General features: G+C 48.2%; 1 protein-coding gene across 3 annotated transcripts in view; it reads left to right on the forward strand.

Annotated features, from left to right (window-relative positions):
- GMIP (GEM interacting protein) overlaps window positions 1-21,842 on the forward strand; it is a 588,802-nt gene extending 566,960 nt beyond the window's left edge. For all 3 annotated transcript variants that reach the window (XM_069604014.1, XM_069604013.1, XM_069604015.1), the window contains one exon: window positions 18,416-21,842. In XM_069604014.1, the coding sequence (XP_069460115.1) occupies window positions 18,416-18,630 (215 nt within the window). In that variant the 3' untranslated portion in view covers window positions 18,631-21,842. The remainder of the gene's footprint in view (window positions 1-18,415) is intronic.
- The last annotated feature ends 323 nt before the right edge of the window (window positions 21,843-22,165 follow it).

Here is a 22,165-nt window from a genome sequence, read left to right on the forward strand (position 1 = left end):
GGGGGTGATACTTCTAGTGGTGGCAAATGAGTTGAAGAGAAGGGTTAAGGGGGCCACCAGCTGAGGGCTGAAGATTTTGTAAGACCGGGTGGAGTACCCATCTGGGCCCGGAGCTCTGGGTTTCAGGCTTCTTATGGCTACCTCGACTTCCTTGCCTGTGATGGGGGCCTCAAGACCTTCCCTTGCCGTGGGCGTGAGGTGTGGGAGGGCTGCGTCTCGCAGGTAGTTCTGTTGTTCAGCTAGGTCCCTTGGAGCTGCTGTTATTATCTCCGAGAGATGGGCCACTGCCAGTCGTAGCTTCTCGCGTTCTGCAAATTGGACCACTCCCTGTGGGTCGCGAAGGCCCAGGATGGTGTTTCTCTTCTTAGTTTTGTCCAGTTTGTCTACCAACAGCATATTTGCTTTATTGCTTTTGACGTAATACCACTGTTTAGTTCTAGTTAGCAGGTGTGCCGTGGCTTCAGCATAATGTGCCTCCAGCCTCTTTCGTGCTGCCTTTAGAGCCCTATAGGATTTCGGGGACCAACCCTTCCGCTTGTGAGTGGCTTCGGCCTCCCGGACTTCAGACTCCAGGGCAATGCGGCCCGCCTGTTTTTGTTTGTGGAATGCTGCGCCTCGAGCGATCAGTTCCCCTCTGAGCACCACCTTCATGGCATCCCAGTTTTTGACTGGGGACGTGTCCTCATTGCGATTTTCTGTAAAGAAGTTTTTAATTGATCTGGAGATGGAGTCTCTTACTGCCATGTCATTTAAGATAGGGTCATATATATAAGATCCAAGATGGCCGTGTTCCGGTGAACATCGCGCCCGTTGAGCTCTCGCCTCCGGAGGCCCCATAGCTCCCACCCAAGCGGCGAAGCCCTCCCCAGGCAACACCGGAGCAGGAGCTGTAGGTGCGGTGGGGGCCACACGAACATCTGTGGGACACCTGCCTCACTGTGCTTCCTCCGCAGCGGGGCTCCGGCGGTGGTGCCTTGCACTGCTGCCGGCTGGAGCACCCAGTGAGCTCCGCCGGCTCTGTGAGGTGTTTGGAGTGGGTGTGTGTCCCGGCGCGGGTGGAGAGAGAAGTGCGGGTGCCCCTGCGAGGAGAGAGCCGCGGAGATTCGCGCCCGCCTGCGGAGTGGAAGCTGGGACCTGCCGCCCCCCTTCAGCCGCGGGAGAAAGCGCCGGCGGGAGCCGCTTTTCGTCCGAGGACCTCTGGCGCCTGGGCCGCCCCCCCTGCCTCCTGTCCGGCGGTTGTTTTGGGCGGGGAAGCCCAGGAGAAATACAGGGGCTGCAGGTGCGGGCTGCTTGGTGTGGGGCCCTGCAGTTCTGCTGACCCCTTACCTGCTTGGGACACGTCTCGGCACGGAGCCCGGGAGGGCTGGATCTAACTTATCCACTGTGCTTCAACTGCAGAGTGCTGTCGCTCTGGCCCTCGCAGACTCCATTTGTTTGTAGACTTTCCTTGCTGCAATCTGCTTCCTGCTGACTCCTTACCTGCTTGGGACGAGTTTCGGCATGGAGCCCTGGAGGGCGGACTTTAACTCATCCAGTGTGTGTCAACTGCAGAGGTCTGTTGTTGTGGCTCTGGCGGGCTCCATTTGCTTGTAGACTCTCCTAGCTGCAATCTGTACCTGCAGTGATTCCCAGTGGCAAAGCTTGGTAGATGAGCCTAGTAGTACCCTCTTAGCAAATTTAACAGACAGGCTCCGGTTTTCTGGATCACCTGGCCCCGGGCCGCCTGCACGGTCCTCTCCCCTATACTGTGAGTGCGCTGCGGCGGCCGGGGTCCATTGTGTCTTGACAGTGCCCCAAGGAGGGGGCTGGACGGGTGACAGCTCAGGAAGCAGCGCACCCACCCTGTTGAGGCTGGGGTTTCTCTCCCTTACACCTCTTTTGACCCCAGGAGGTTTCCGCGCCACAGGAAGGTCAGATGGCAGTGTCCAGAGGGTCAACGACAGCGGATTGGGCGAGGTGATCACTGAGCTCCCACTAAGCGAAGGAGGTCCCCTTAACAGAGACATGTAAAAAAAAAACAAAGCCAAGGACTTGCACTCTTCACAGCGGCTTCCAAAGAAGGCGCAGGAGGGTACGCTGGCCAGAATATGGGCCAGGGACCAGGGTCAGGAGGCGGCTCAGGAGACCTGACCCAATGAGTGACATACGGGAGAGCTCACAGTAGAACGAGGTGACAGTGACCAACCGGTTACTCAGGCCGCTTTGAAACACCTTTTAGCGGACATTGGGGACAAAATCACCACAGCAGGTCAAAAGCAGATGGACACTCTCAGAGAGGACCTGGCAGAGGGTCTACAGGAAATCAAGAGGGACATTAATAAGACAGAGGAGAGAGTTGACACAAATGAGAGGGCAATTCAGGACCTCGTGGAGGACGCAAAGAAGACGGATTCCCTGCTGGACACACTGGCCACAGCGACCCATAACCTGGAGCTCCAAGTGGAGGAGTTGGAAAATAGGTCCAGGCGCTCAAATATTCGAATTAAGGGCCTTCCTGAAGCTCCACCGGACCAGGATCTTCGGCGGCTGGTGGCGGGAATCTTTGCCGAGCTCCTAGATGACGCCGCCCCAGCAAAGTTGGTCTTCGACAGAATCCACAGAGTGGGCCCGAGAAGATCAGACCCAGGCGCCAGACCTAGAAACGTTCTGGCCACAATGCACAGTTATACCTTAAAAGAGCAAATCTTGGCGAGGGCCCGAAAGGCTGGGCGGATCACATACAATGGCTTGGAGATTGCCCTGTACCAGGACTTGGCCCAATCTACCCTGGCGAAAAGGAGAAGGATGCGGACAGTGCTGGAGAATTTAAGAGCCAAAGGGATCTGCTATAGATGGTCACACCCGTTTGGTTTGATGTTCGACTGGAGCGGGAAGTCGCAGATCGTCACCACTTGTGAACGGGGGATGGCCCTTTTGGGTCTGGAGGAGGATTCCCTTCCCGCCAGTCAATCTTCCACTCAGCGTGCCGATCGTAAGCCATGGGAATGGTCCACTGTCCGTCCCAAGAAGCCGAGGAGGGGCGGTACTCAATTGCGAGTGGCTGACCCATCACTAGTGAGGGATCAGGTTGCTCATGCGGAACAGCAGGCGTAGGCCCCATCATGCGACTATCGTAAGAATGCCTGGGGAGGGCATACATGAAGAGCAGAAGACGCTAGGAAGTCACGTATAGTAGCGGGTGGGGTTGGGGGAAAGGGGTTCACTCTTGGATCAGGATGGGGATATCCTGCGTTGAACTCATGGGGGAGCAAGTTGGGGAACGGCTCTCGAGGTATGAATTCGAGGGGGGCCGCAGGCCTGTTGTTCCGACTCACCAGAGGGAGGGGGGGCATAAGGGGGAAAGTGGTTCGAGGGGGCCCATTTGAAGAGGAGGGTGTTCGAGGGAAGGGGCACAGGATTCTATCATTTGAGAGAACCAGGGCCAATATTAACTCTTTGATCCAACATGCCACCTAAAGGGATAATGAGAATCCTCTCCCTCAACATAAACGGGCTTAACTCCCCGGTTAAGAGGAAAAAGTTGGAACGCTATATCAGACGCGAGTGCCCTGATATTGTTACTTTGCAGGAGACCCATAAACATGTGCGAGAGAGGGCAAGGGTCAAAATATGGGGTTACTGAAGACTAATACAAGCTACACAAGCTGCCAAGAAGGCGGGGGTTCTGATAGCACTGAAGGACGGTCTTGACTTCAGGATTATGGGGAAGGATGCGGATGAGCAGGGAAGGTACTTAGCACTCTCTTTGGAGGGGAAGGAGGACTTGTTCACAGTAGCGACTCTTTATGCCCCGAACACAGCACAAGACCCCTTTATCCAAACTGTATTAGACAGGCTTGAAGGGTTCACTAGACTCCCGATCATACTAACCGGCGATTTCAACCTTGCATGGGACCCGTCTCGGGACAGGAGGTCTGGGGCGACGTCATTCCTTGGGGGCACATCAAATGATCTGAGGGCCAAAATTAGTAATTTGACCTTGGTGGATGTATGGAGGGGGTTAAAGGGAGAGGAGGAGGGATACACGTTTTACTCGCATGCCCATCGCTCCCACTCTAGAATAGATTATATCTGGCTATCAACAACTCTACTGGGGGCGGTGTCTGACATCTCTATCGGCATTACCACTCTCTCTGACCATGCCCCAATATTCCTTGACATCAAAGGGTACAGGAGGCCCTCGGGACTGTGGAGATGGCGCTACCCGACGCCGCTTTTTAAGGACCAGCTTCTCATCAGGGAGGTAGAAGACGAAATAGCCCACTATTTTTTGACTAATAAAGCAGAGCAAACATCCCCCCAGGTGAGATGGGACGCCTTTAAGGCAACCTTGAGGGGCACTCTTATCGCCATCAAGGCAAGAAGAGACCGAGAACTGAGGTTAGAAGAGGCCAGGTTAGAGGAGGCCAAGGGATTCTGGGGAAGATGGGTACGGTGCAGACCACGGCCACAAAAAGAGCGTATAGAGCCGTCCGAGGTCAGCTAGATTTACTCCAGACAAGGAAGGCCGAACGCAATCTCTTGCAACTCAGGCAGAAATACTATATAAGAGCCAACAAGGCGGATCGACTTCTGGCGAGAATGCTTAGAAAGGAACAGAGCGATAAAACAATTGTAGGAATTAAATTGGCCGAGGGGGCTCTCAGCGCTAGTAACGAAGACATCAAGAGGGAATTCACTAGATTCTATTCCTCCCTCTATGCTTCCGATAACCCAGCGCCTTCGGCTCAACTAGAATATTTAAATCGGGTCCACTTACCCTGCTTGTCGGAAGAGGAGAGGGAATCCCTAGAGAGGGATATCACGGAGGGCAGGGTTAGGGCCGCAATCAACTCCTTACCCCCCATAAGTCTCCAGGGCCGGATGGCTTTGTAGCTGAATTTTACAAAGCCCACAAGGAAACATTAATACCCATCCTAGTTGCACTTTACAATCAAATTGGTAGGGATAGTCTCGTTACGAGATCCATGAATGAGGCAAAAGTAGTTCTCATCCATAAGAAGGGGAGGGATCCTTCAGAATGCTCCTCCTACCATCCCATTGCATTGATAAATGAGGACGCCAAGATCCACGCGAAGATATTGGCGGTTAGGTTGGAGAATATACTTCCTAACCTGGTCCACTCTGACCAATCAGGATTTGTGAGGGGACGACAAACAGGGGACAACGTCAGACGACTGTTACATCTGATAGAGAAGGTCAACATAAGGCGAATCCCGGCCCTTCTCATGGCGTTCGACGCCGAGAAGGCGTTTGACCGCGTGGAATGGGGCTTCTTGTTTGCAACTATGCACAAAATGGGATTTGGGCCTAAATTCCTGGATAGAGTCAAGGCTAATTACAGGAATCCAATTCTCCGGCTAGCTGTTAATGGGCATCTGACGGAACCAGTAGCCGTCGAGAGGGGGACCAAACAGGGATGTCCGCTTTCCCCGATTCTATACGCCCTCCACCTCGAGCCTTTTTTGGAGGCGGCCAGATGCAATCAGAACATAACGGGGATCCCGTTTGCAGGTGCTTCCCATAAAATAGCAGCGTTCGCGGACTATCCAGATTTAGCTCTTCCAGCAGTTGAAACGGAACTCCGGCAATTTGGAGCCGTTGCGGGCCTTAAAATAAATGCCTCTAAAACAGAAATCCTCAATCTCACCATCCCGGAAGGACCGGCGGAGGCCTTAAGGGCAGCTTCCCCATATAGATGGGTCGGGAGTGGAATCTCATACCTGGGAGTTAAGCTGGCCAAATCCATTGACCAGATGTATCAGGCTAATTATCCACCCTTGCTTGAGAGAATCAAGTCCAAATTGGTAGATTGGGGCCCCCTAGCTATTTCGTGGTTGGGTCGCATCAATACACTGAAGATGGTTGTCTTTCCACAACTGTTGTATTGTTTTGCAGTCCTGCTGGTGCATGTCCCGCCTGCCTTTTTCAGGGCATTGAATAAAATAACCAGTAGATTTGTGTGGCTTAATAGGCATCCGAGGATGGCGGCTAGGATGATGAGAACCCCTACGGACCAGGGTGGTATGGGGTGCCCAGATTTTAGGGCTTACTACAGGGCGGCCCAACTTAAAGTGATTCGGGATTGGCAAAAAGACGACCGGGAAAAGGTATGGAGGTCAATGGACAGAGCGGTTATGGGGGAGGATTTAGAATTTGACCTATGGAAACCGAAACAGGATAGACCCAGGCGTATGCATTGTAGCGCCTTACTACCTTCCCGTCACCTTACACCCCCTTGTTCGGCAATCCACAGTTTACCCCGGGGATTAAAACAGCAGGGTTCGAGGCCTGGTATCAGGGTGGCTGCAGGAGGGTGAGGGATATGTTTACTAGTGGCACAATTAAACAGTTCGATCAATGTAAGGTAGACTTTGAAGTGGGTGAAAGGGAAAGGTTTCGGTATCTTCAGCTGAGGCATTGGCTGCACCATCCTAACATGCAACAAGCGGCAAGGCGTCAGCTGACCCCGTTCAAAAGGTATCTCTCTAGGGAGACGGGGGATAGACACTTGATCACAGCAATATATAGGCACTTGAAGTCAGGAGAGCATCCCCCGGAGAGGCCATACATGAAGAGTTGGAAGGCATCAACCGGACGGGCGGTGTGTGGTAAGATTGGTCTGTTCTGTGGTCTCAGATCCCCAAGTTAACAAGATCTCTACAAATAAGGGAGATTTGGTTGAAACTGATGATCCGATGGCATTTGACTCCCCGGAAGCTTCATAGTATGTATCCGGGAGTATCGCCCCTTTGCTGGAGAGCCTGTGGGGTAGAGGGAACTTGGGAGCACATATGGTGGACCTGCCCGAAGATAGTGCCTTACTGGGAAACGGTTTTGGAGGCAGTCAACCAAGTTTTGGGCACGGACCTCAGCCAGCACGGGTCCCTTGTGTTGATAGGCCTGGGGGGACCACTGCTGGCAGTTAACACTAAGGCGGGCCGAAAGCTGTACATAATAATGATTATGGCAGCCTCCTTAGTGCTGGCCCGCAAATGGAAAACAAGGGATCCTCCATAGGACCATGAATGGGTAGCGAAACTGTGGGGATTGTTGGCTATGGAGTGGCTTACGTATTCTGTCCAGGGGGACCATGCCAAATTTTCAACAGACTGGGCCTCCCTGATACGGTACTTAATGGACGGACCAAGGGTTCGTTGGTGCCCTCGTGCTATGCGTCTTTTGGGGATTGCGGAGAGCATTGGCGAGGTGGAATTAACGGGGTCTTAACTCCTGGTTGCTCTAAGGGCCAGGCCTTCCTGTTAATCGAACAATGCCCATGTTAAAGGAGTTGATTTAATAAATCCTGGGTCCATCCTCGAACTAGGAAAAGGGGGAGGGAGGAAGAGGGGGATGTTCTCTTTTTGTTTTTTTGTTTATTGTTGTTACTGCTAATGTTCTGAAAAATGCCAATAAAAACGTACTTGTAAAAGATAGGGTCATATAGGTTCCATCGGCGGTGGGGGGGGGGGATCAGGATTGTGTGCTCATAGGGTCAGCAAGACCGGGGCGTGGTCAGAGAGGACCCTGGGGCCAATGGTGATGTCGTCGTCCGTGAAGGCCAGGATCGGAGGTGAGGCCAGTAGTAGATCAATTCAAGAGAAGGTACGGTGCACGTATGAATAGAAAGTAAAGTGTTTCTCATCTGGATAGATTACCCTCCAGGTGTCCACAAACTCTAGGGTCCGAATGAGGTGAAGCAGGCTCTTTGCCAGTTTTCGGTCTCTAGAAGATGGGGGATGCGATCTGTCCTTGAGTGGGTCAGGGCTCCATTGAAGTCTCCCCCTATGATGACTTGTCCCTCGATGAATGGGAGGAGGGCCTCTTCTAGGTCTCGGTAGAACCCTTCCTGGTTATCATTCGGAGCGTAGGCTAAGATGAGGGAGTAGAGTTGGCCGAAAATAATGCATTTGATTGCGATAAAGCAGCCCTCCGGGCACTGTAATGAGTCCAGGATTTGTAGTCTGAGGTCTTTTGCAGAGGATTGCAGTGCCCCCCTTCTTGGTGCCGTTAGAAGCCAGCAGTTGCAGGGGGAAAAGTCTACTGCAAAGGCAGGAAAAGTCTGCTGGCATCAAATGAGTCTCGTGCAAAAAGGCCACTGAGGTTCCCTCGTCCTGTAGCCGTTGCAGGGTGGATTTCCTTATCGGAGGGGAGTTTAGGCTTCTGACATTTAAGGTGACGAATGTCAGCTTTTGGTGTGGAGGCTGGACCCCTGGGGTCTTGGGTCCTAGGAGAGAGGGTTGGGGGGAGCTCAAGTCAGCCAAAGTCGAGAGGTGCGAGCTGGTTTGGGTTTTCCTGTGGCTGAGTTTTTCCCAGTAGCCTCCAACGGGAGGAAAGCACTTCTAACATTGGCCTCCAACGGTAAGCCAAAACCATAACTTGGGGGACCGATTTTGACTCATCGGTGCATCCCCTAGCCAACCGGGCTGTTGCCAACCAAAAGGGTTGGGTTTCACTCCAAGGGAAGAACGGTGACATGCACCTTGGAGTTGGGCACGGGCCGCAGGGCCCACAGCAAGATTTAGCAGGTTATGTTCCAATGTTGTGCGTTCCTTCGGGAATACGGCTGATCCTCATTTAGCTTTTCGGTTTCTCTGCACTCTTGCCCAGGGTGCTCGCCTCGGCTTAGGGGAAGCTTTGCCCTGTTCTGATTCTGCCAGCCGGGGGAGGAAGACCCCGTGCCCTCTGGGGAGCCGGGGCGTAAGATTGTTGCTGCATCGTTAAGATGGCTGATCGTTGGGGGGGGTGCCATTGTGAGAGAATTGCAACGCCGTTGGGATCAGCCATTGGTAGCGGATCTAATAGTCTCGGAGGAAAAGCGTGAGCGGACGCAGAGCCCTACGATTGTGCAGCGTCAGGAGAGAGAGGTCTTGGAATATTCGGAGTGGGGAGCACTGGAACGATAGTTCATCGCGTGAGCGGCCTATTGCCGAGATGGCTTCTTTGGAGGTATAAAAGTGGACTCTCGTGATCACATCTGATTTATCCAGGTGCGGCAACATCGACTGGAAGAAGTCGACCACATACTCTGGTAGCTCCTTGTCAGGAACTTAGGAGGGGACACCGCAAATATGCAGGTTATTATGGCATGTGCAGTGTTCGAGGTCCTCTTGATTTAATTTGAGGATCTTGGTTCTGTCCATTAGGACCTGGGTAGTGCGTTGCACCTCCACAAGGGTAGTGGAGTGCTCTTGGGCTAGATCTAAGTCTCCCCCATCCTGTGCACGAAGTCCGCGACCCTCTGGGCCGTCTGTTCCAGCTTTGAGGTGAGCTCCAACCTTCAGGATCTGAATTCTGACTTAATATCAGACATGAAGACTTGGAGGTCTTCCTTGGTTGGGAGGGTCCCTTTGTCCTCCGGCGCTTTTTGAGGCACGAGTTTCAGGTGGTCTGATTTCTTCCATTTCTCTGCTGCGAGGAGCATGGTGGAGATGTCTACGGATTTGGGAGGTTTAAGAAGTTTAGACATTGTCCCAGGGCTCAGGGAGGGAGACGGCTCTGAGTGAGGCTTGAGAGTTATTACTGTCACTGGTGAGCTGTTTGCTAGCCGGTAGAAATCCCCAAGACATGAGCCGAGGGACCAAGCTACCTTACTCTGGCGGCGGCGGAGATGTGAGGTGGGCCGGGGTGCCCAGGAAGCAGCGGTTCGAATTAGTGCCAGTGAGCTTGTGTCGGGCGTGATTGGCAGAGGAGGGCCTGGACTGGGGTCCACCTTACGTTTTATGGCATCGAAAGTCCAGCAGTCATGGAGTTTGGAGGATGCGGGGGTGTAACCAGCAAGGTGAGGCACATATTTTGGTGTTTTCTGGCCTACTGTGCAAAATAAGAGGTCTATCTGCAGGCTCCCGGCAGAGCTTAGGGGCCTCAGTTAATGTGGGTCCAGTTAGGACCCGTGGGTACTAGGAGGAAGTGAAGCTGCAGACCAAGGTGCCCCAGGAAGCAGCTAGGTTGCTCGAGAGCCCCCACCCGTATCAGGCCATCGGGGGAGGCCTGGTGCAAGCAGAGGTTTGGAGGCTTGAGAGGAGACAAAGTGGAGAGTCTCTAGCAGGTCCCCCTCTAGAGGGGGCCCGGGAAGGACGCAGCAGAGCTGGAGGAGCAGAAACCAGCTGGAGAGATGGCAGCGTGTGTGATAGCAGGTTTCCAGCAGAAGCTTCCCGTTAGATGGAAGCACCAGAGGGGAGGGGGATGCACCAGGTGATGTTCTGCTTCTGCGTGTGCCCCCTCCGGGTACCTTCCAGCAGGATGGTGTCTGGCGTCTGGGTGGCAGGTGGCTGTGCTTCCTCTGCTCCGGGGCGTCCAGAAGGTCGAGCAAGTCAGGTGGAGAGGGAGCGGAACGCAGAGAGAGCGCTGCTCCGCCAAGCCTACCGAGGCTAACAACGTCCACAGGCGGGGGGAGGCTCTGCCAACACGTGGTGATGGATCCTCTCCAGCAGGGGGGATGCCGTCAAGAGCGGTTTGTGACCACCCTGCGTGGAGGATCTGAAGAGGGTCCCTGGCGGGGCTATTACAATGCTGCGACCGGCAGCAGGATCACAAGTGCCGGATTGGGCGCCTCTGGTGAACGCTGGAGGGAGGAGGGCGCTTTAGGGGCTAGGGGGCCTCCCGATCCTGCTCCAGCGCCGGGGATGTCCGCCGGAGAGATTCTGTAATGAGACCAACGTGGCCTGTCCACCATCTTGAATTCACGCGACGGCCATCGGCGGCAAGTTCATCAGCCGCACTGCGGGGCTCCAGCAAGCGTCAGAGGCTCAGTCTGCCACCATCCCAGCCCCTAGCATTCCTCAATCAGCTGCGGTCATCTGTGTTGTGGAAGGACAGCGGGAACCTGGTAACTTCAAGGAAAGGCTGCGGGCCTCATGCGGAGGCCTTTAGAGGAGCTGCCACATCGCTGGCGCTCCAGGCCCCGCCCCCCCCACGCCCCTTATTAGCACCCATCTCATCCCTTAAAAAAAACATTATGCCCTTTTCCAAACTTTATTTTTCAAATTATATAATGTAGGTGAATTTCTTGTTGATGCAAATGAAAATCTGCATAGTGAATATTCTGCAATAAAATCACTGGCCACCATTATCAATATCCCGTGAAATTCAGAAAGTCAGATGCAAGCTCTTTTTGTAGGACTCTTGGGTTAGTCCATTGAGATTGCAGTGGCAGATGTGTGTTTTTCTTTAGCAAGCACAGAAATAATGAAACATAGCACTGTAAAAATGAAAATTGTTGAGGAATGACTGCTGGGAATGAGTCACTCAGAAATAATAGAAAGATTAACCGGTCACCCCTGGTTATTCGTTATGTGTTTCCCCAGTGAAAATGAGCAAGCATTTAAGGATGTGTGGTGTCCCCTTTTAAGATTGAGGCAGTCAGTGCTGGGATACCTTCCTGATCCAAAGGGCTTTTGGTTACCCTCCTGATGCGTGGCTAAGCCATTTACATTCCTATAGCTATATGCACTTAATGAAGCTGTACAAAAGTAAAGATGTGTACATAAATGTTTCTGAAATTGTAGGTACGGTACTTCTACATCAAATTAAAATTATATAATAAAAGCAGTACGGGGACTGTTAGTTGAGAGGATAAAAGAACCGGTGGCAGCATTAGATGGGGCAGTGTGATCCAGGAGTGGTTGAGCATTACATGTTGATCAGAAGTCATATACTCGGCATGCCATATCCGAGCACGCACCGACAGCCATTAAGCTTTTTTTAAATGTACATATACACTATGGGCAAAGGGTTCCAGTAACATAGTTTAGTCGGTGAATGCATTCTCTACTGGTGAACTACATGCCAATAGCTTGAATCCAGCAAGAGTCGACTTAGCCTTTACATTCTCCAAATGGTGATATAGTGATTATCACTGAGCTGTATAATGAAACTCATCACTGGCACCAAGAGACAATTTGGTTGGTGGCAGGTACCATATAAGTGTACCCGATGCCATTCTATGTAACACAGCATCAAAAGAAAAACAGAGTGGGATCCACCCTGTAAAGCCTGGTCCTGGTGCTCCTCGTTGCTCCATGAAAGGTGCTCAGTTCATTTGTTCTCAAGTTCCAAAGTTAAAAGCTTTTGTTTGTAATTATGTTTGCTTCAATTCTTCAATTATATTATTACTAGTTTGCTTGCTTCAATGATCAGATGTTCAAAATATACTCATTCGAAAGCATGCTGTAAAAGATTTGTGTTTTAATCACAAGAGAATCAACAAATCCTCAGTTAACAGTACAAGCTCTTTGGCCAATGCATTTCGGTGCAAAGCACCTTCGTCAGGGCTGCGTTATTTTAAAAAAACAGTAGTTCAAACAAACGTTTCAATCATGTAATAAATTGTAAGCATTTACATACCCCCATTTGAGCGTGTCACAACTGATGCATAGTTGTATGTCGATGAACAGGTCAGGAAAAAACAGAAAAAGACAGAGTACCCTAATTAGAATACTCGAACCCATATTTGCGTTGTGTATCATACCTTTTACAAACTTCAGTAACCCGTGTCATGTTTCATAATTACCTTAGCTATGACTAATAAGCGTGTTGAGCTTCGTGGTGTAGCTTTGTGTGTTTCAATACCCGAGCAGGTAAAGCCCTTACCTCTAGGCCGTATTCGTATTCGTTGCAAATGCAACCGCACACCCGAGCTTCGTGTTTAAACGTTGCCATGACGACCGAGGCAGCGCCACACGTCCAGGATTGGATAGTGCAGGCGCGCCTCCAGTCCCACCCTCCCAAGGGATTGGAGGGGCGGGACGTAGTCAACGTCATGACAACGCTCTATCTGGAAGTAGACACTGCGTACCGGGTCAGTGCGCGATGTAGTTATGTGTAACTGTAAATATGGCGGTTTGGATATCCTTAAATAAAAGTGTGAGTCAGGAACCCGACTCACGCCATAGTAAAAAATCGCATGCAATAGGGTCTGGTGTGTGTTAAAAAGAGATCGGAAGTCGACCTGATCGTTATAGAAATGTAGATTGAGCCGCCCATCCTTAAAGGGCCCCTACATCATGTCAACATGGTTGTTACGCTCACCTGGTTCCCATGGGGGCGTCGACCGGAACTGGGCCGCTGTTATTTCCACCATTGTGACGTGTAGCGCCGAGATGACTGACTGGACTGGCCCGCTCAGCCTAGTTTGTCTGGCTCGCAAGAATATTCTTCTGCAAAGGAGAAGAGGAATTAACCACCCGTGGAATTGAGTGTCAACCCACCTTCCCCACTCCCGTTGTCTTCCCACTGATCACTCTTGATGTCCCCTCCTTAGTCTCACCTGATGGTTTGGAAGGATGAGCTCTCCATCCTGCGTCGACCGCAGGGGCGCGTTGATGACCAGTTACTTCACTGGCGTACAGGAATTGGTGAGTTCCAGTATTGACTCTAAAGTCCAATTGTTCATAAGAGTTCAAATGTCTGCTCTTCACTCTGTCTGATTCCTTGCAAGTTGCCGATTAATCCACTCGAAGATTTCCAAATGGCACTCGGTAAGATTCAGGTAAGTCTATTGTGTTTTTCCCCTTAGGGGCCGGGGTACGGCGATGAAGCAGAGTTGACTGTGCCGACCCGAGATGAGGTGAGACCCCCGTGGTAAATCAGGTAAGTTTTGTGGGGGGGTAACTGGTATTGTCCTTGCTTTCTCCCCTTAGGGGCCGGGGTACGGCGATGAAGCAGAGTTGACTGCGCCGACCCGAAATGAGGTGAGCACCTCCCGTGGTAAATCAGGTAAGTCCTTGGGGGGTAGCTTGTATGGCCTTAGAGAGTCCCCTTGCTCACCTTGCTGTCTTTGTCTCCTTAGGTGTCGGAGGGCGGCCGTGAGATGGAGAGAGCGTGATGGAATGCTGAAGTACCGCCAAGCAGGTGAGTTCAGCGCGGCGCCGTAGGAATGCGAAGCGATGCTTCAACGACTTCAGTCTTTCAGTTCCGTGGCGAAATGGATCAGGATTCAGGTAAGGATTAAAGTTAAAACTCCTGTTTTAACCTTTATCCTTTTTGTCTTCTTGTTTCAGGAGTCCCAGGACTGAAGCGGGCGTGGCTGAAGACTGGAGCTGCTGAAAACACGGTGAGCGTTACGCTGCAGCAAGCAGAATAACGCGAAGCACGTGTGGCTGTCCGGGCGTGGTTTAAATAGCCTTGGAAGAAGATCCAGGTAAGTATTCTTCCACAGCCCCTCCCAAGTAACAAAATAGTCCCTTCAGTAAAATAGTCCCTCCTAAGCCTCATTTGGCTTGAGTCTTCATGCAGCATGGTCTGCCTCAGGTGAGTATGCAGCATGGACTGCTTCAGGTAAGTTATCAATAATGAGCCTGGCCTGACTTTATCTTTATGAGCCTGGCGCCATAGGCGCCAGGACTGTACCCAAACAGCCCCTAACTTGGGCTTTTGGGCATGCTCCAAGTGGCATGATGCCTGCTTCCGGGGCTGCTGGGCCTGGTCTGGTCTTCCGGGGGCAGGCATCATGACAATGGTATTCTAAATAGGTGCTGGTGCCTCGTCTGTGTAGCGTCAACACCCATATCGCGAGACAGAAAGGGGCATGACAACCTCACGGTGTGGTTACAAAAAGTTAAACCATGTTCGCAGTCAGAGTACACGCTCAATCTCCCCTCATGTAGAATGTATATTTCTGCATCCATTGACCAGAGACATCATTTCTTAATCTTCTAACCTTCCCTCAATTCTCTTTCTTTGTAACACATATCTGCAAAAACCATCAACTTTGTCAGCAGATTCCAACAGTGGACTTTGAAGCATTAACATTAACATTTAGATAAAGACATTTAGAGAAAAAACACAAACAACTGCACATCATTCTTAAAGAAAGCGTAATTTAACTCTTCATTTAATCCCCTTGGTGTCAGAGTTCCCAATTTGTCAATCCAAAAAGACTAGCGCTGGTCCAGTCTCTGTTGTATATTCATGTGCGGATCCACTTTCTTTACCACTTCCAGTATCTGAAATCTGATCTGGGATAAATTATGTTTTTTCAAATCCCAGTGTCTTGCCACTGCCGAATTTTGGTTATGGTTGCGAATGCAGGAGCGATGCTCGTTCCATCTTACTTTTGCGGTATGTGTGGATTGTCCCACGTAGTATAGTCCGCAAGGACATCTTATGGAGTAAATCACATTGCTGGAATGACATGTTCCAAAACATCTGAGCTTTATTTTTTCTCCTGTGTGCGGATGGTGTACTATATTGCCTTTAAGTATATATCCACAGTTCGTGCAACTCAAACATGGGAATGTTCCGGTTTTGGCGGTATCCTTTGGGGAGATACTCCCCCTTGTTTGTACCAATTTGTCTTTAAGATTTTGGCTCCTTTTGTATGCAAAGGTTGGCAGTTCCTTGAAAAGTGATTCTACCCTCTCGTCCAGGGCCAATATGTTCCAATTCTTCTTAATTATGTCTTTGATGCGTTTACTCTGTTTAGAGTATTTCCAAACAAACACCAATGGCGGTGTCTCCTTTGTTGTGGATTTCGTTTTCAACAGATCTTCTCTTGTCTTGTTTGTTAATCTTCCTTCTGCCTGCTCTATTTCAGAACTTGTGTAACCACGAGTGAGAAATGTATCTCCCATCTTGCTAATAGCCTCTTCATAATCTGTAGGATCACTTACGATCCTTTTTACTCTCAGCATCTGACTATATGGTAGATTCTTTATCAAGCTTGGTTGGTGAAAGCTTAATTTGTGAAGAAATGTTATTCCTATCCGTGGGTTTTTGATAGATGTTTGTCCTGAAACCCGTGCTTTCTTTGGTGATCTTTACGTCCAGAAAATGAATTGTCTCTATGGAGTGTTCTGATGTAAATTGTATGCGTTGATCAATGCTGTTCAAATATTCAAGAAAATTCTTCAATTCTTCTTCAGTGTCATGCCAAATTCCAAAAATATCATCAATGTACCATATCCATAGCCTCATCTTGTTGTTCCATCTCTCATTTTTCAAGACGTGGTCTGTTTCGAACTTGTGCATAAAGGCATTAACGTAAGATGGTGCCATAGTAGCTCCCATTGCTGTTCCCGATGTTTGAAGAAAAAACTTTTTGTTATATTCAAAATAAGAGTTTTCACTAATGAATTCAAGTAATGCCATGATGAATTCTTTTTGAGCTTGGATATTGTCTTCATGTAATAGTAGCCATTCTACCGCTGCTCTTCCCTGGTCGTGTGGTATCGATGTATAGTGACATTTTACATCTATTGTGAAAATAATGTCTGTTGTGATATATTCGCATTCTTTAAGATGTTGCAGAAAATGAGTAGTGTCTTTCACATATGTTGTGGTCTTCTGTATCAAAGGCTGTAAAAAGTAGTCTATGTAGACTCCTAAGGGTTGTAATATGCTGTTGGTGCCAGCCACTATGGGTCTCCCTGGTGGGTCAATAAGACTTTTGTGCACCTTAGGCAATGTATAGAAGTGAGGAATTTTCGGGAACCTGTTTGTGAGAAACTTCTTGGTATGATCGTTAATCCAGCTTAGTTCTTCAGCTTTGACCAGTAGCTCTTCCAAATCACGTTGGATCTCGATTGTAGGGTCTTGATCTAGTGTTGCATATGTATTGCGATCCTTCAATTGTCTCTGGCATTCTGCATCATATTTTGTAGTATCTAGGAGCACTAGTGCTCCACCTTTGTCCACACTTCTTATGGTTAATTTGTCATCACTGTATAATCTTTTGATTAGTTCCCATTCATGGGGATTCATGTTCCCACGTGTTCTAGATTTAAATTTCATTTTCTCAAGGTCTTTCAGGGTTTGCTTTTGAAAAATGTCTATGGATGGTACATTTATGGGTGGTATGAATCCACTTTTTCCTCTGAACTCTTTAAATTCTTCTTCATCGCTTTCGCTCCTTTCAGGTGTCTCCAATTCATTGAAGAAGACTTTTAACTTAATTTTTCTTATCAATTTGAAGAGTTCTATCCGAGTGTCAAATAGGGAACTGTTGTATGTAGGTGCGAAACTGAGGCCTTTCTGTAACGTTTTGGTTTCTTGTTCCGTAAGCGTTCTTACAGATAAATTCAATACTAGACTTTTCTCTGCCTCTGTCTCGTTTCCGGACATTCTCTTTGTTTTCCTCTGCCCCCTCCTGGTTCTCTGGGTTCTTTTTGGCCTCTTTCTAAAAAAGAGTATGAGGTCTTGTTTCTTGGAGTACCCGAACCTTGTGAGGGGTTTGCGTTACTTGTTTCAGGTTCCACCTCTCCCCATGTGGGTCCTTCAGTTGGATTATTTTCTGATCCGGAGCTAGATGTTTCACTCGTATTTTCAGGACTGGTCTTTGGTCTAGGTTTACCTGCTAGTGGCCCATATTTGTCCATCCAGGTGTATACCTCTCCGTTTAAATAATCGTATGTATCCCTACAAAATTTCCTCACCTTCTTTGCCTCCAATTCCGATTTATAATCTGCTCATTTTTTGTTGATATCTTCCAGAATCGTTTGTACCTCTTCTTGATTCAGTGTTTTCACCACTTCTTTCTCAATCTCCTCTATTTCAATATGTATTGCGGTTAGATTGTTTGCCAGTTCTTGTATTGTCAATAATATTAGATCTAAGGAGCATTTATTTAAAATGGCCTCCCATTTCCTCACAAATTCCTTGCTTTCCTTACAAAGCGTAGGGCGTAGTTGAATGCGTAAGCCACGTGGTATCCTTTGGTTCTTATGGTATCTGCCCAGTGTAATGGCATGCAACTTACAGTTTATTTCTTTCCTAATCAAATACTCTAGTTGTTTGATCTTTCTTGCTGGATCTTCTGTGGTTGATGAGTTTGTACTGAAAGATGAATCGGTGATTAAACCTAGAATTTTATTCGCCTCTTCGGTCGAGAAACCAAGAGTCTCTGCCTTATTGTTAGTGAGAGCTTCGATATCTGCAAACGACATCTCTCGTTGCAATATTTATTACGGGTCGTGTCAATATCTTAATATGTGTGCCTCCAGCAAACTAGTAATAATATAATTGAAGAATTGAAGCAAACATAATTACAAACAAAAGCTTTTAATTTTGGAACTTGAGAACAAATGAACTGAGCTCCTTTCATGGAGCAACGAGGAGCACCAGGCTTTACAGGGTGGATCCCACTCTGTTTTTCTTTTGATGCTATGTTTTTGTTATAGCCCTGGTGTCATTCGGGCTATTCCTAACCTGGTAGCTCCATATATGAAAAGCAAATTACTGCAAACGCAATAAACAAGCCATTTGATCCAAATTTTGAACTTATAGTGGTGCCCACCTCTCTGCCGTTTTATTCTATGTAACACAGCCATAAGGTGGATCCAAGTTTATTCAAGCATGTTCACTGCCTCTGAATGTGGCATCACTGTAGCCTGCATTAGAATATCTTCATTGCACTTTGTTAACTCTTTTTAGTTTTTCTGGGATCAAATCCTCATATCACTCTCTTGTTTCTCTTCAGAATCGCCAAGAACTGATCTCTCGCCATCCATGGACCCTGGTGAAGCGGTGCAACATGGCCTTGAAGCAGAAGCGGAATCACCCTTGGGTGGTCAGTTGAGAGGACACTTCAGCCGCCAGCCTGTCAAACTTTCTAGACAAGGGCCTATAATTATCCGATCCGTAACTCATACGGTTACCAGTTTACCCGGAAGTGCATCAACCTTTTACAGTTAGCAAATGGTGAGAGACAGACTGTTTGCATAGGACTAAAGACTTAGTGGAAAATAAGTATTACAAGAACTCGGACCTGAGAGCAGAAGTCCTACTGGAAGTCAAGAAAATAGGAAATTTACTAAGAATCCCTTAGGCAATGTTGAGCGATTCCTCAGGAAAACGAGCATGTACTTTACAGTAAATACGAGAAACACTGATGGGGATGCATTACACGAAGAAGCCAAAGTTGAGGCAGCGATGTGGCTGTACGGCTCACATTGTCATATCCATATAATACCTAGAACCAATAACGCACATGAGTGAGGGGCATACCTGCGACCCCAACACGAACAGCAAACTTTATTATCTCTGTGTGGCCTATTGAGTGTTTCAAAATCATGTGACAAATATGAGGGCTGCAAGGTAATGGACAGCAAACCTTAGTAAGACACTTATTAGCAACACATGATATATGTTGCATTATCATGAACCAGCTACGCTGCTAAGAACCTGTTTTATTTTCTCATTGATTCTATTTACATATATAAATATATATAGCACTAAGGACTGCCTTTGCCCCATTGCAGTTCTTTTGGCCCTGTTGGAGATTCTCACCTCTCTCTATTGTTAGTACTTGGTGAATTTGCATATGCAGAACCAAACACTGTGCATTGTTAAAAGCTCCTTCATTTTGGTTTCATCATAAATTCCGAGCCGCTTCATTTTCGATAAGCATTAGTAAATGGCTAAATAACTCTTGCTGTGTATATACTCTGCAATGTTAGGGACCAGCCTCTTTGGTCTTTACCACCTGTGCCTCTGGGCATTGCTTATACATGTTATGCTGTGAAATCCATGGCTGTTTGTCTGTTTCCTATAGGAGAGGCATTCTGCACGGACTGTCTGGGCCCTGATGTTCAATTTTAGGATATTGCGGAAAACAATGGGAAAAGATTTTGAAGTCAACGTATTGCTTTGCCTTGCAGCACGGCTCCATTGTTGGACAGTTTTGCTTACCCCTGCTCAAGAATGTCTTCTCAATTGTAGAATCGGAGAAGATTGCTATGCTGGGCTTACCACCGTATAGATGGGCAACTCTAGGCGAGGGACAGGACGCATGGAATAATATCAATACTATCAGTGTTTCTTGCAGCTCTTCACGCCAGATTCCTCCCACTTTAAGGAGCAATAATATACAGTGTTGTTATTGACCAGTTTAATGGTACTCAAACGGGACTCCGTCAATTCATATTTAAGAGCACTAAGCCAGCACAGATTCTTCCAATGGGTGCTCAAAACATTCCTTTTACACCAAGCAGAACCTATGGCACCCTCGATCCACAGCTCTTTTTTAATATAACTTGTTAATCGATTACTTGTATTGTCTGTTGTATGGAACATAATGTGCTGTCCTGGTGAGACTTTATGGCAACCTACAAATAGCACATTAACTGTATTAATACACATTTTTACACCTTGCTCTATTCCTGTCCCAACTTGCAAGCTCCTTTCACCCCCCACATCGTGGAATGAGAAATTGTGTGGCCGTTTATCCTGTTCTGCCTGTCGGTGAGGAATGGAACGTATGCCTTGGTCCACCTAATTGCCTTGTTTCTAGCAAAGCCCACTTGCTCCTCTTCTTCAGAGGCACAGATATGTATTTTCATCCTGGCACTTCGAGTTCAGTTCCATTGCCAGTAAATCGATGACTCAAATGCTGGCTTTTGAGCACTTTGGGGTCAGTTGGAGTCAGCCTTCAGGTGATGTCTTCCACAAGGTCAGACTCCACCGCATCTGCTCACATACCATTCTGCTCTTGGATAGAGAGGCACTCCCTAAGGAATTGGCTTCAACAGATGAATGTGTTTTGTAAATTCCAGATACCAAAGGCAAGAGCGTGTCCTGGTGCCTGCCTCAGTATTGAGTCAGCAAAGGACATTGGTACCAGCTGGAAAAGAACCTTAATCCTCTCAGCAGTGGGGGTGGCAGGAAGAATCGGCCATACCATGGGGCAGTACATAGTCTGGTGTATTTCTCTCTTCCCGCCATGGCTGTTATGACTTCAGAAGCATTTACGTGTGCTGGAAGAGTGGCCTGGTACCCTGCAGAAGATATGCTGGTGTCATGCTTCCCTGGTATGATGGGTATCTCTGGGAAGTGTCACCCATGTGTATAGCATTCATTTCTTGGATCCCTAGAAATGGCTTCCTATTATGGTTGGGAGAGGTAAGACAGCCAGCCGAGGAACAGCTGCCATTTTGTGTGTCTGATGCTCAATGTTTCAGGTTAACCCTTTTGGACATTTTCTATAACCATAAAAAGCCAGCAAACCTCCTCCAAAATTAGGTGCCCGAAAGTGAATGGCTTCAATGTATTGCAGGCTGTGTGTGCTTCATTTGTTTAGACATGAGCTAATGCTGTCAAATAGTTGATAAGTTACATCTTATCATAATTTAGTCTCTGCGCGCTGACATGCCTGCAAAGTAGTCACTGGAGAACTGATTGCCAAAAGAGAAAACTGAAGGCTTCTGCGTGGCACTTCACCCAATCATTCACTTCCATTTTGTTTTCCAAATTATTACAATGGAAGTAGAAGACTTCAGAAAAGAGTTTGACTGATTTCCCAAAGTTCAGCTATGAAATGTGAGTAGGTGCTGGTCTACAAACCTTAGCCAAAAAGTAGCAGGCACGCCTGCTAGAAGGGTGCCATGCACAGTCCTCAGAAAGAGGCCGACGTAGCCAAAGTCTTCATGTTTTTATTAGTTTCCTGAAAGCAAAGGGCCATATTACAGAGAAGGTAGTGACTGAATGTACAGCTGTAAATGTTGGTTGCAGAGGCCTCACCCTCCATCACCAGCAGGAAATATTCTGCCATCCAGAGAGTCTACCTGGGAATGCCAGTGGAAGGATGTGCCCCCTGTTAAACCAGCCCATTTTAACAGCATGGTTGTTTTTCATCCACATACATACAAATGCCACACACAATAATCAGATTTCTCATGATAACCTTAGGATCACTCCACCTGTATCCCATGTTCTTCCTCTACTCTGGATATCCTACTCCGAGATGCTTTTATGCTGTCCTTTATGTTTGTGTGTACAGCGGCCTGGAGCCCTTAGGGGAACAGCATATAATCCATGATACAGTTATCAGTGGCACCCAATGAATTGTTTATATGTTTTATACATTGATCAGTGTTATGAAATAATGGAATAAACTCTTTAGGAAAATACCAGTGATGTGAGTAATTTTATGGGTCACTTTGGAATGGGCAGTGGACCGTCTCTTAGAACAAAGAAAACGGAAGTTGCTCCTGAACCGGTATGTGATCAATTGGCCTGGTTCCCATAAGATTTCAGAGGGTTTCTGTTATGAAAGAGATGGGGGTAAAAGATCAAGCACAATGCAACACACAGTGAGGGCCCCTATCATAAGATATAAAATAAATACTGAATGTAAGAATACTACAAATGAGAAGAATACGTTATGCCTCTTGTGTAATGTTCTTTGTAATGGTAAAGTCTTCCCTCTGACAGATTCCTCCTCTTGTGTAAC

Source organism: Ambystoma mexicanum, chromosome 3q, assembly GCF_040938575.1.
Source record: "Ambystoma mexicanum isolate Mex_15411 chromosome 3q, UKY_AmexF1_1, whole genome shotgun sequence".
Taxonomy (NCBI): domain Eukaryota; kingdom Metazoa; phylum Chordata; class Amphibia; order Caudata; family Ambystomatidae; genus Ambystoma; species Ambystoma mexicanum.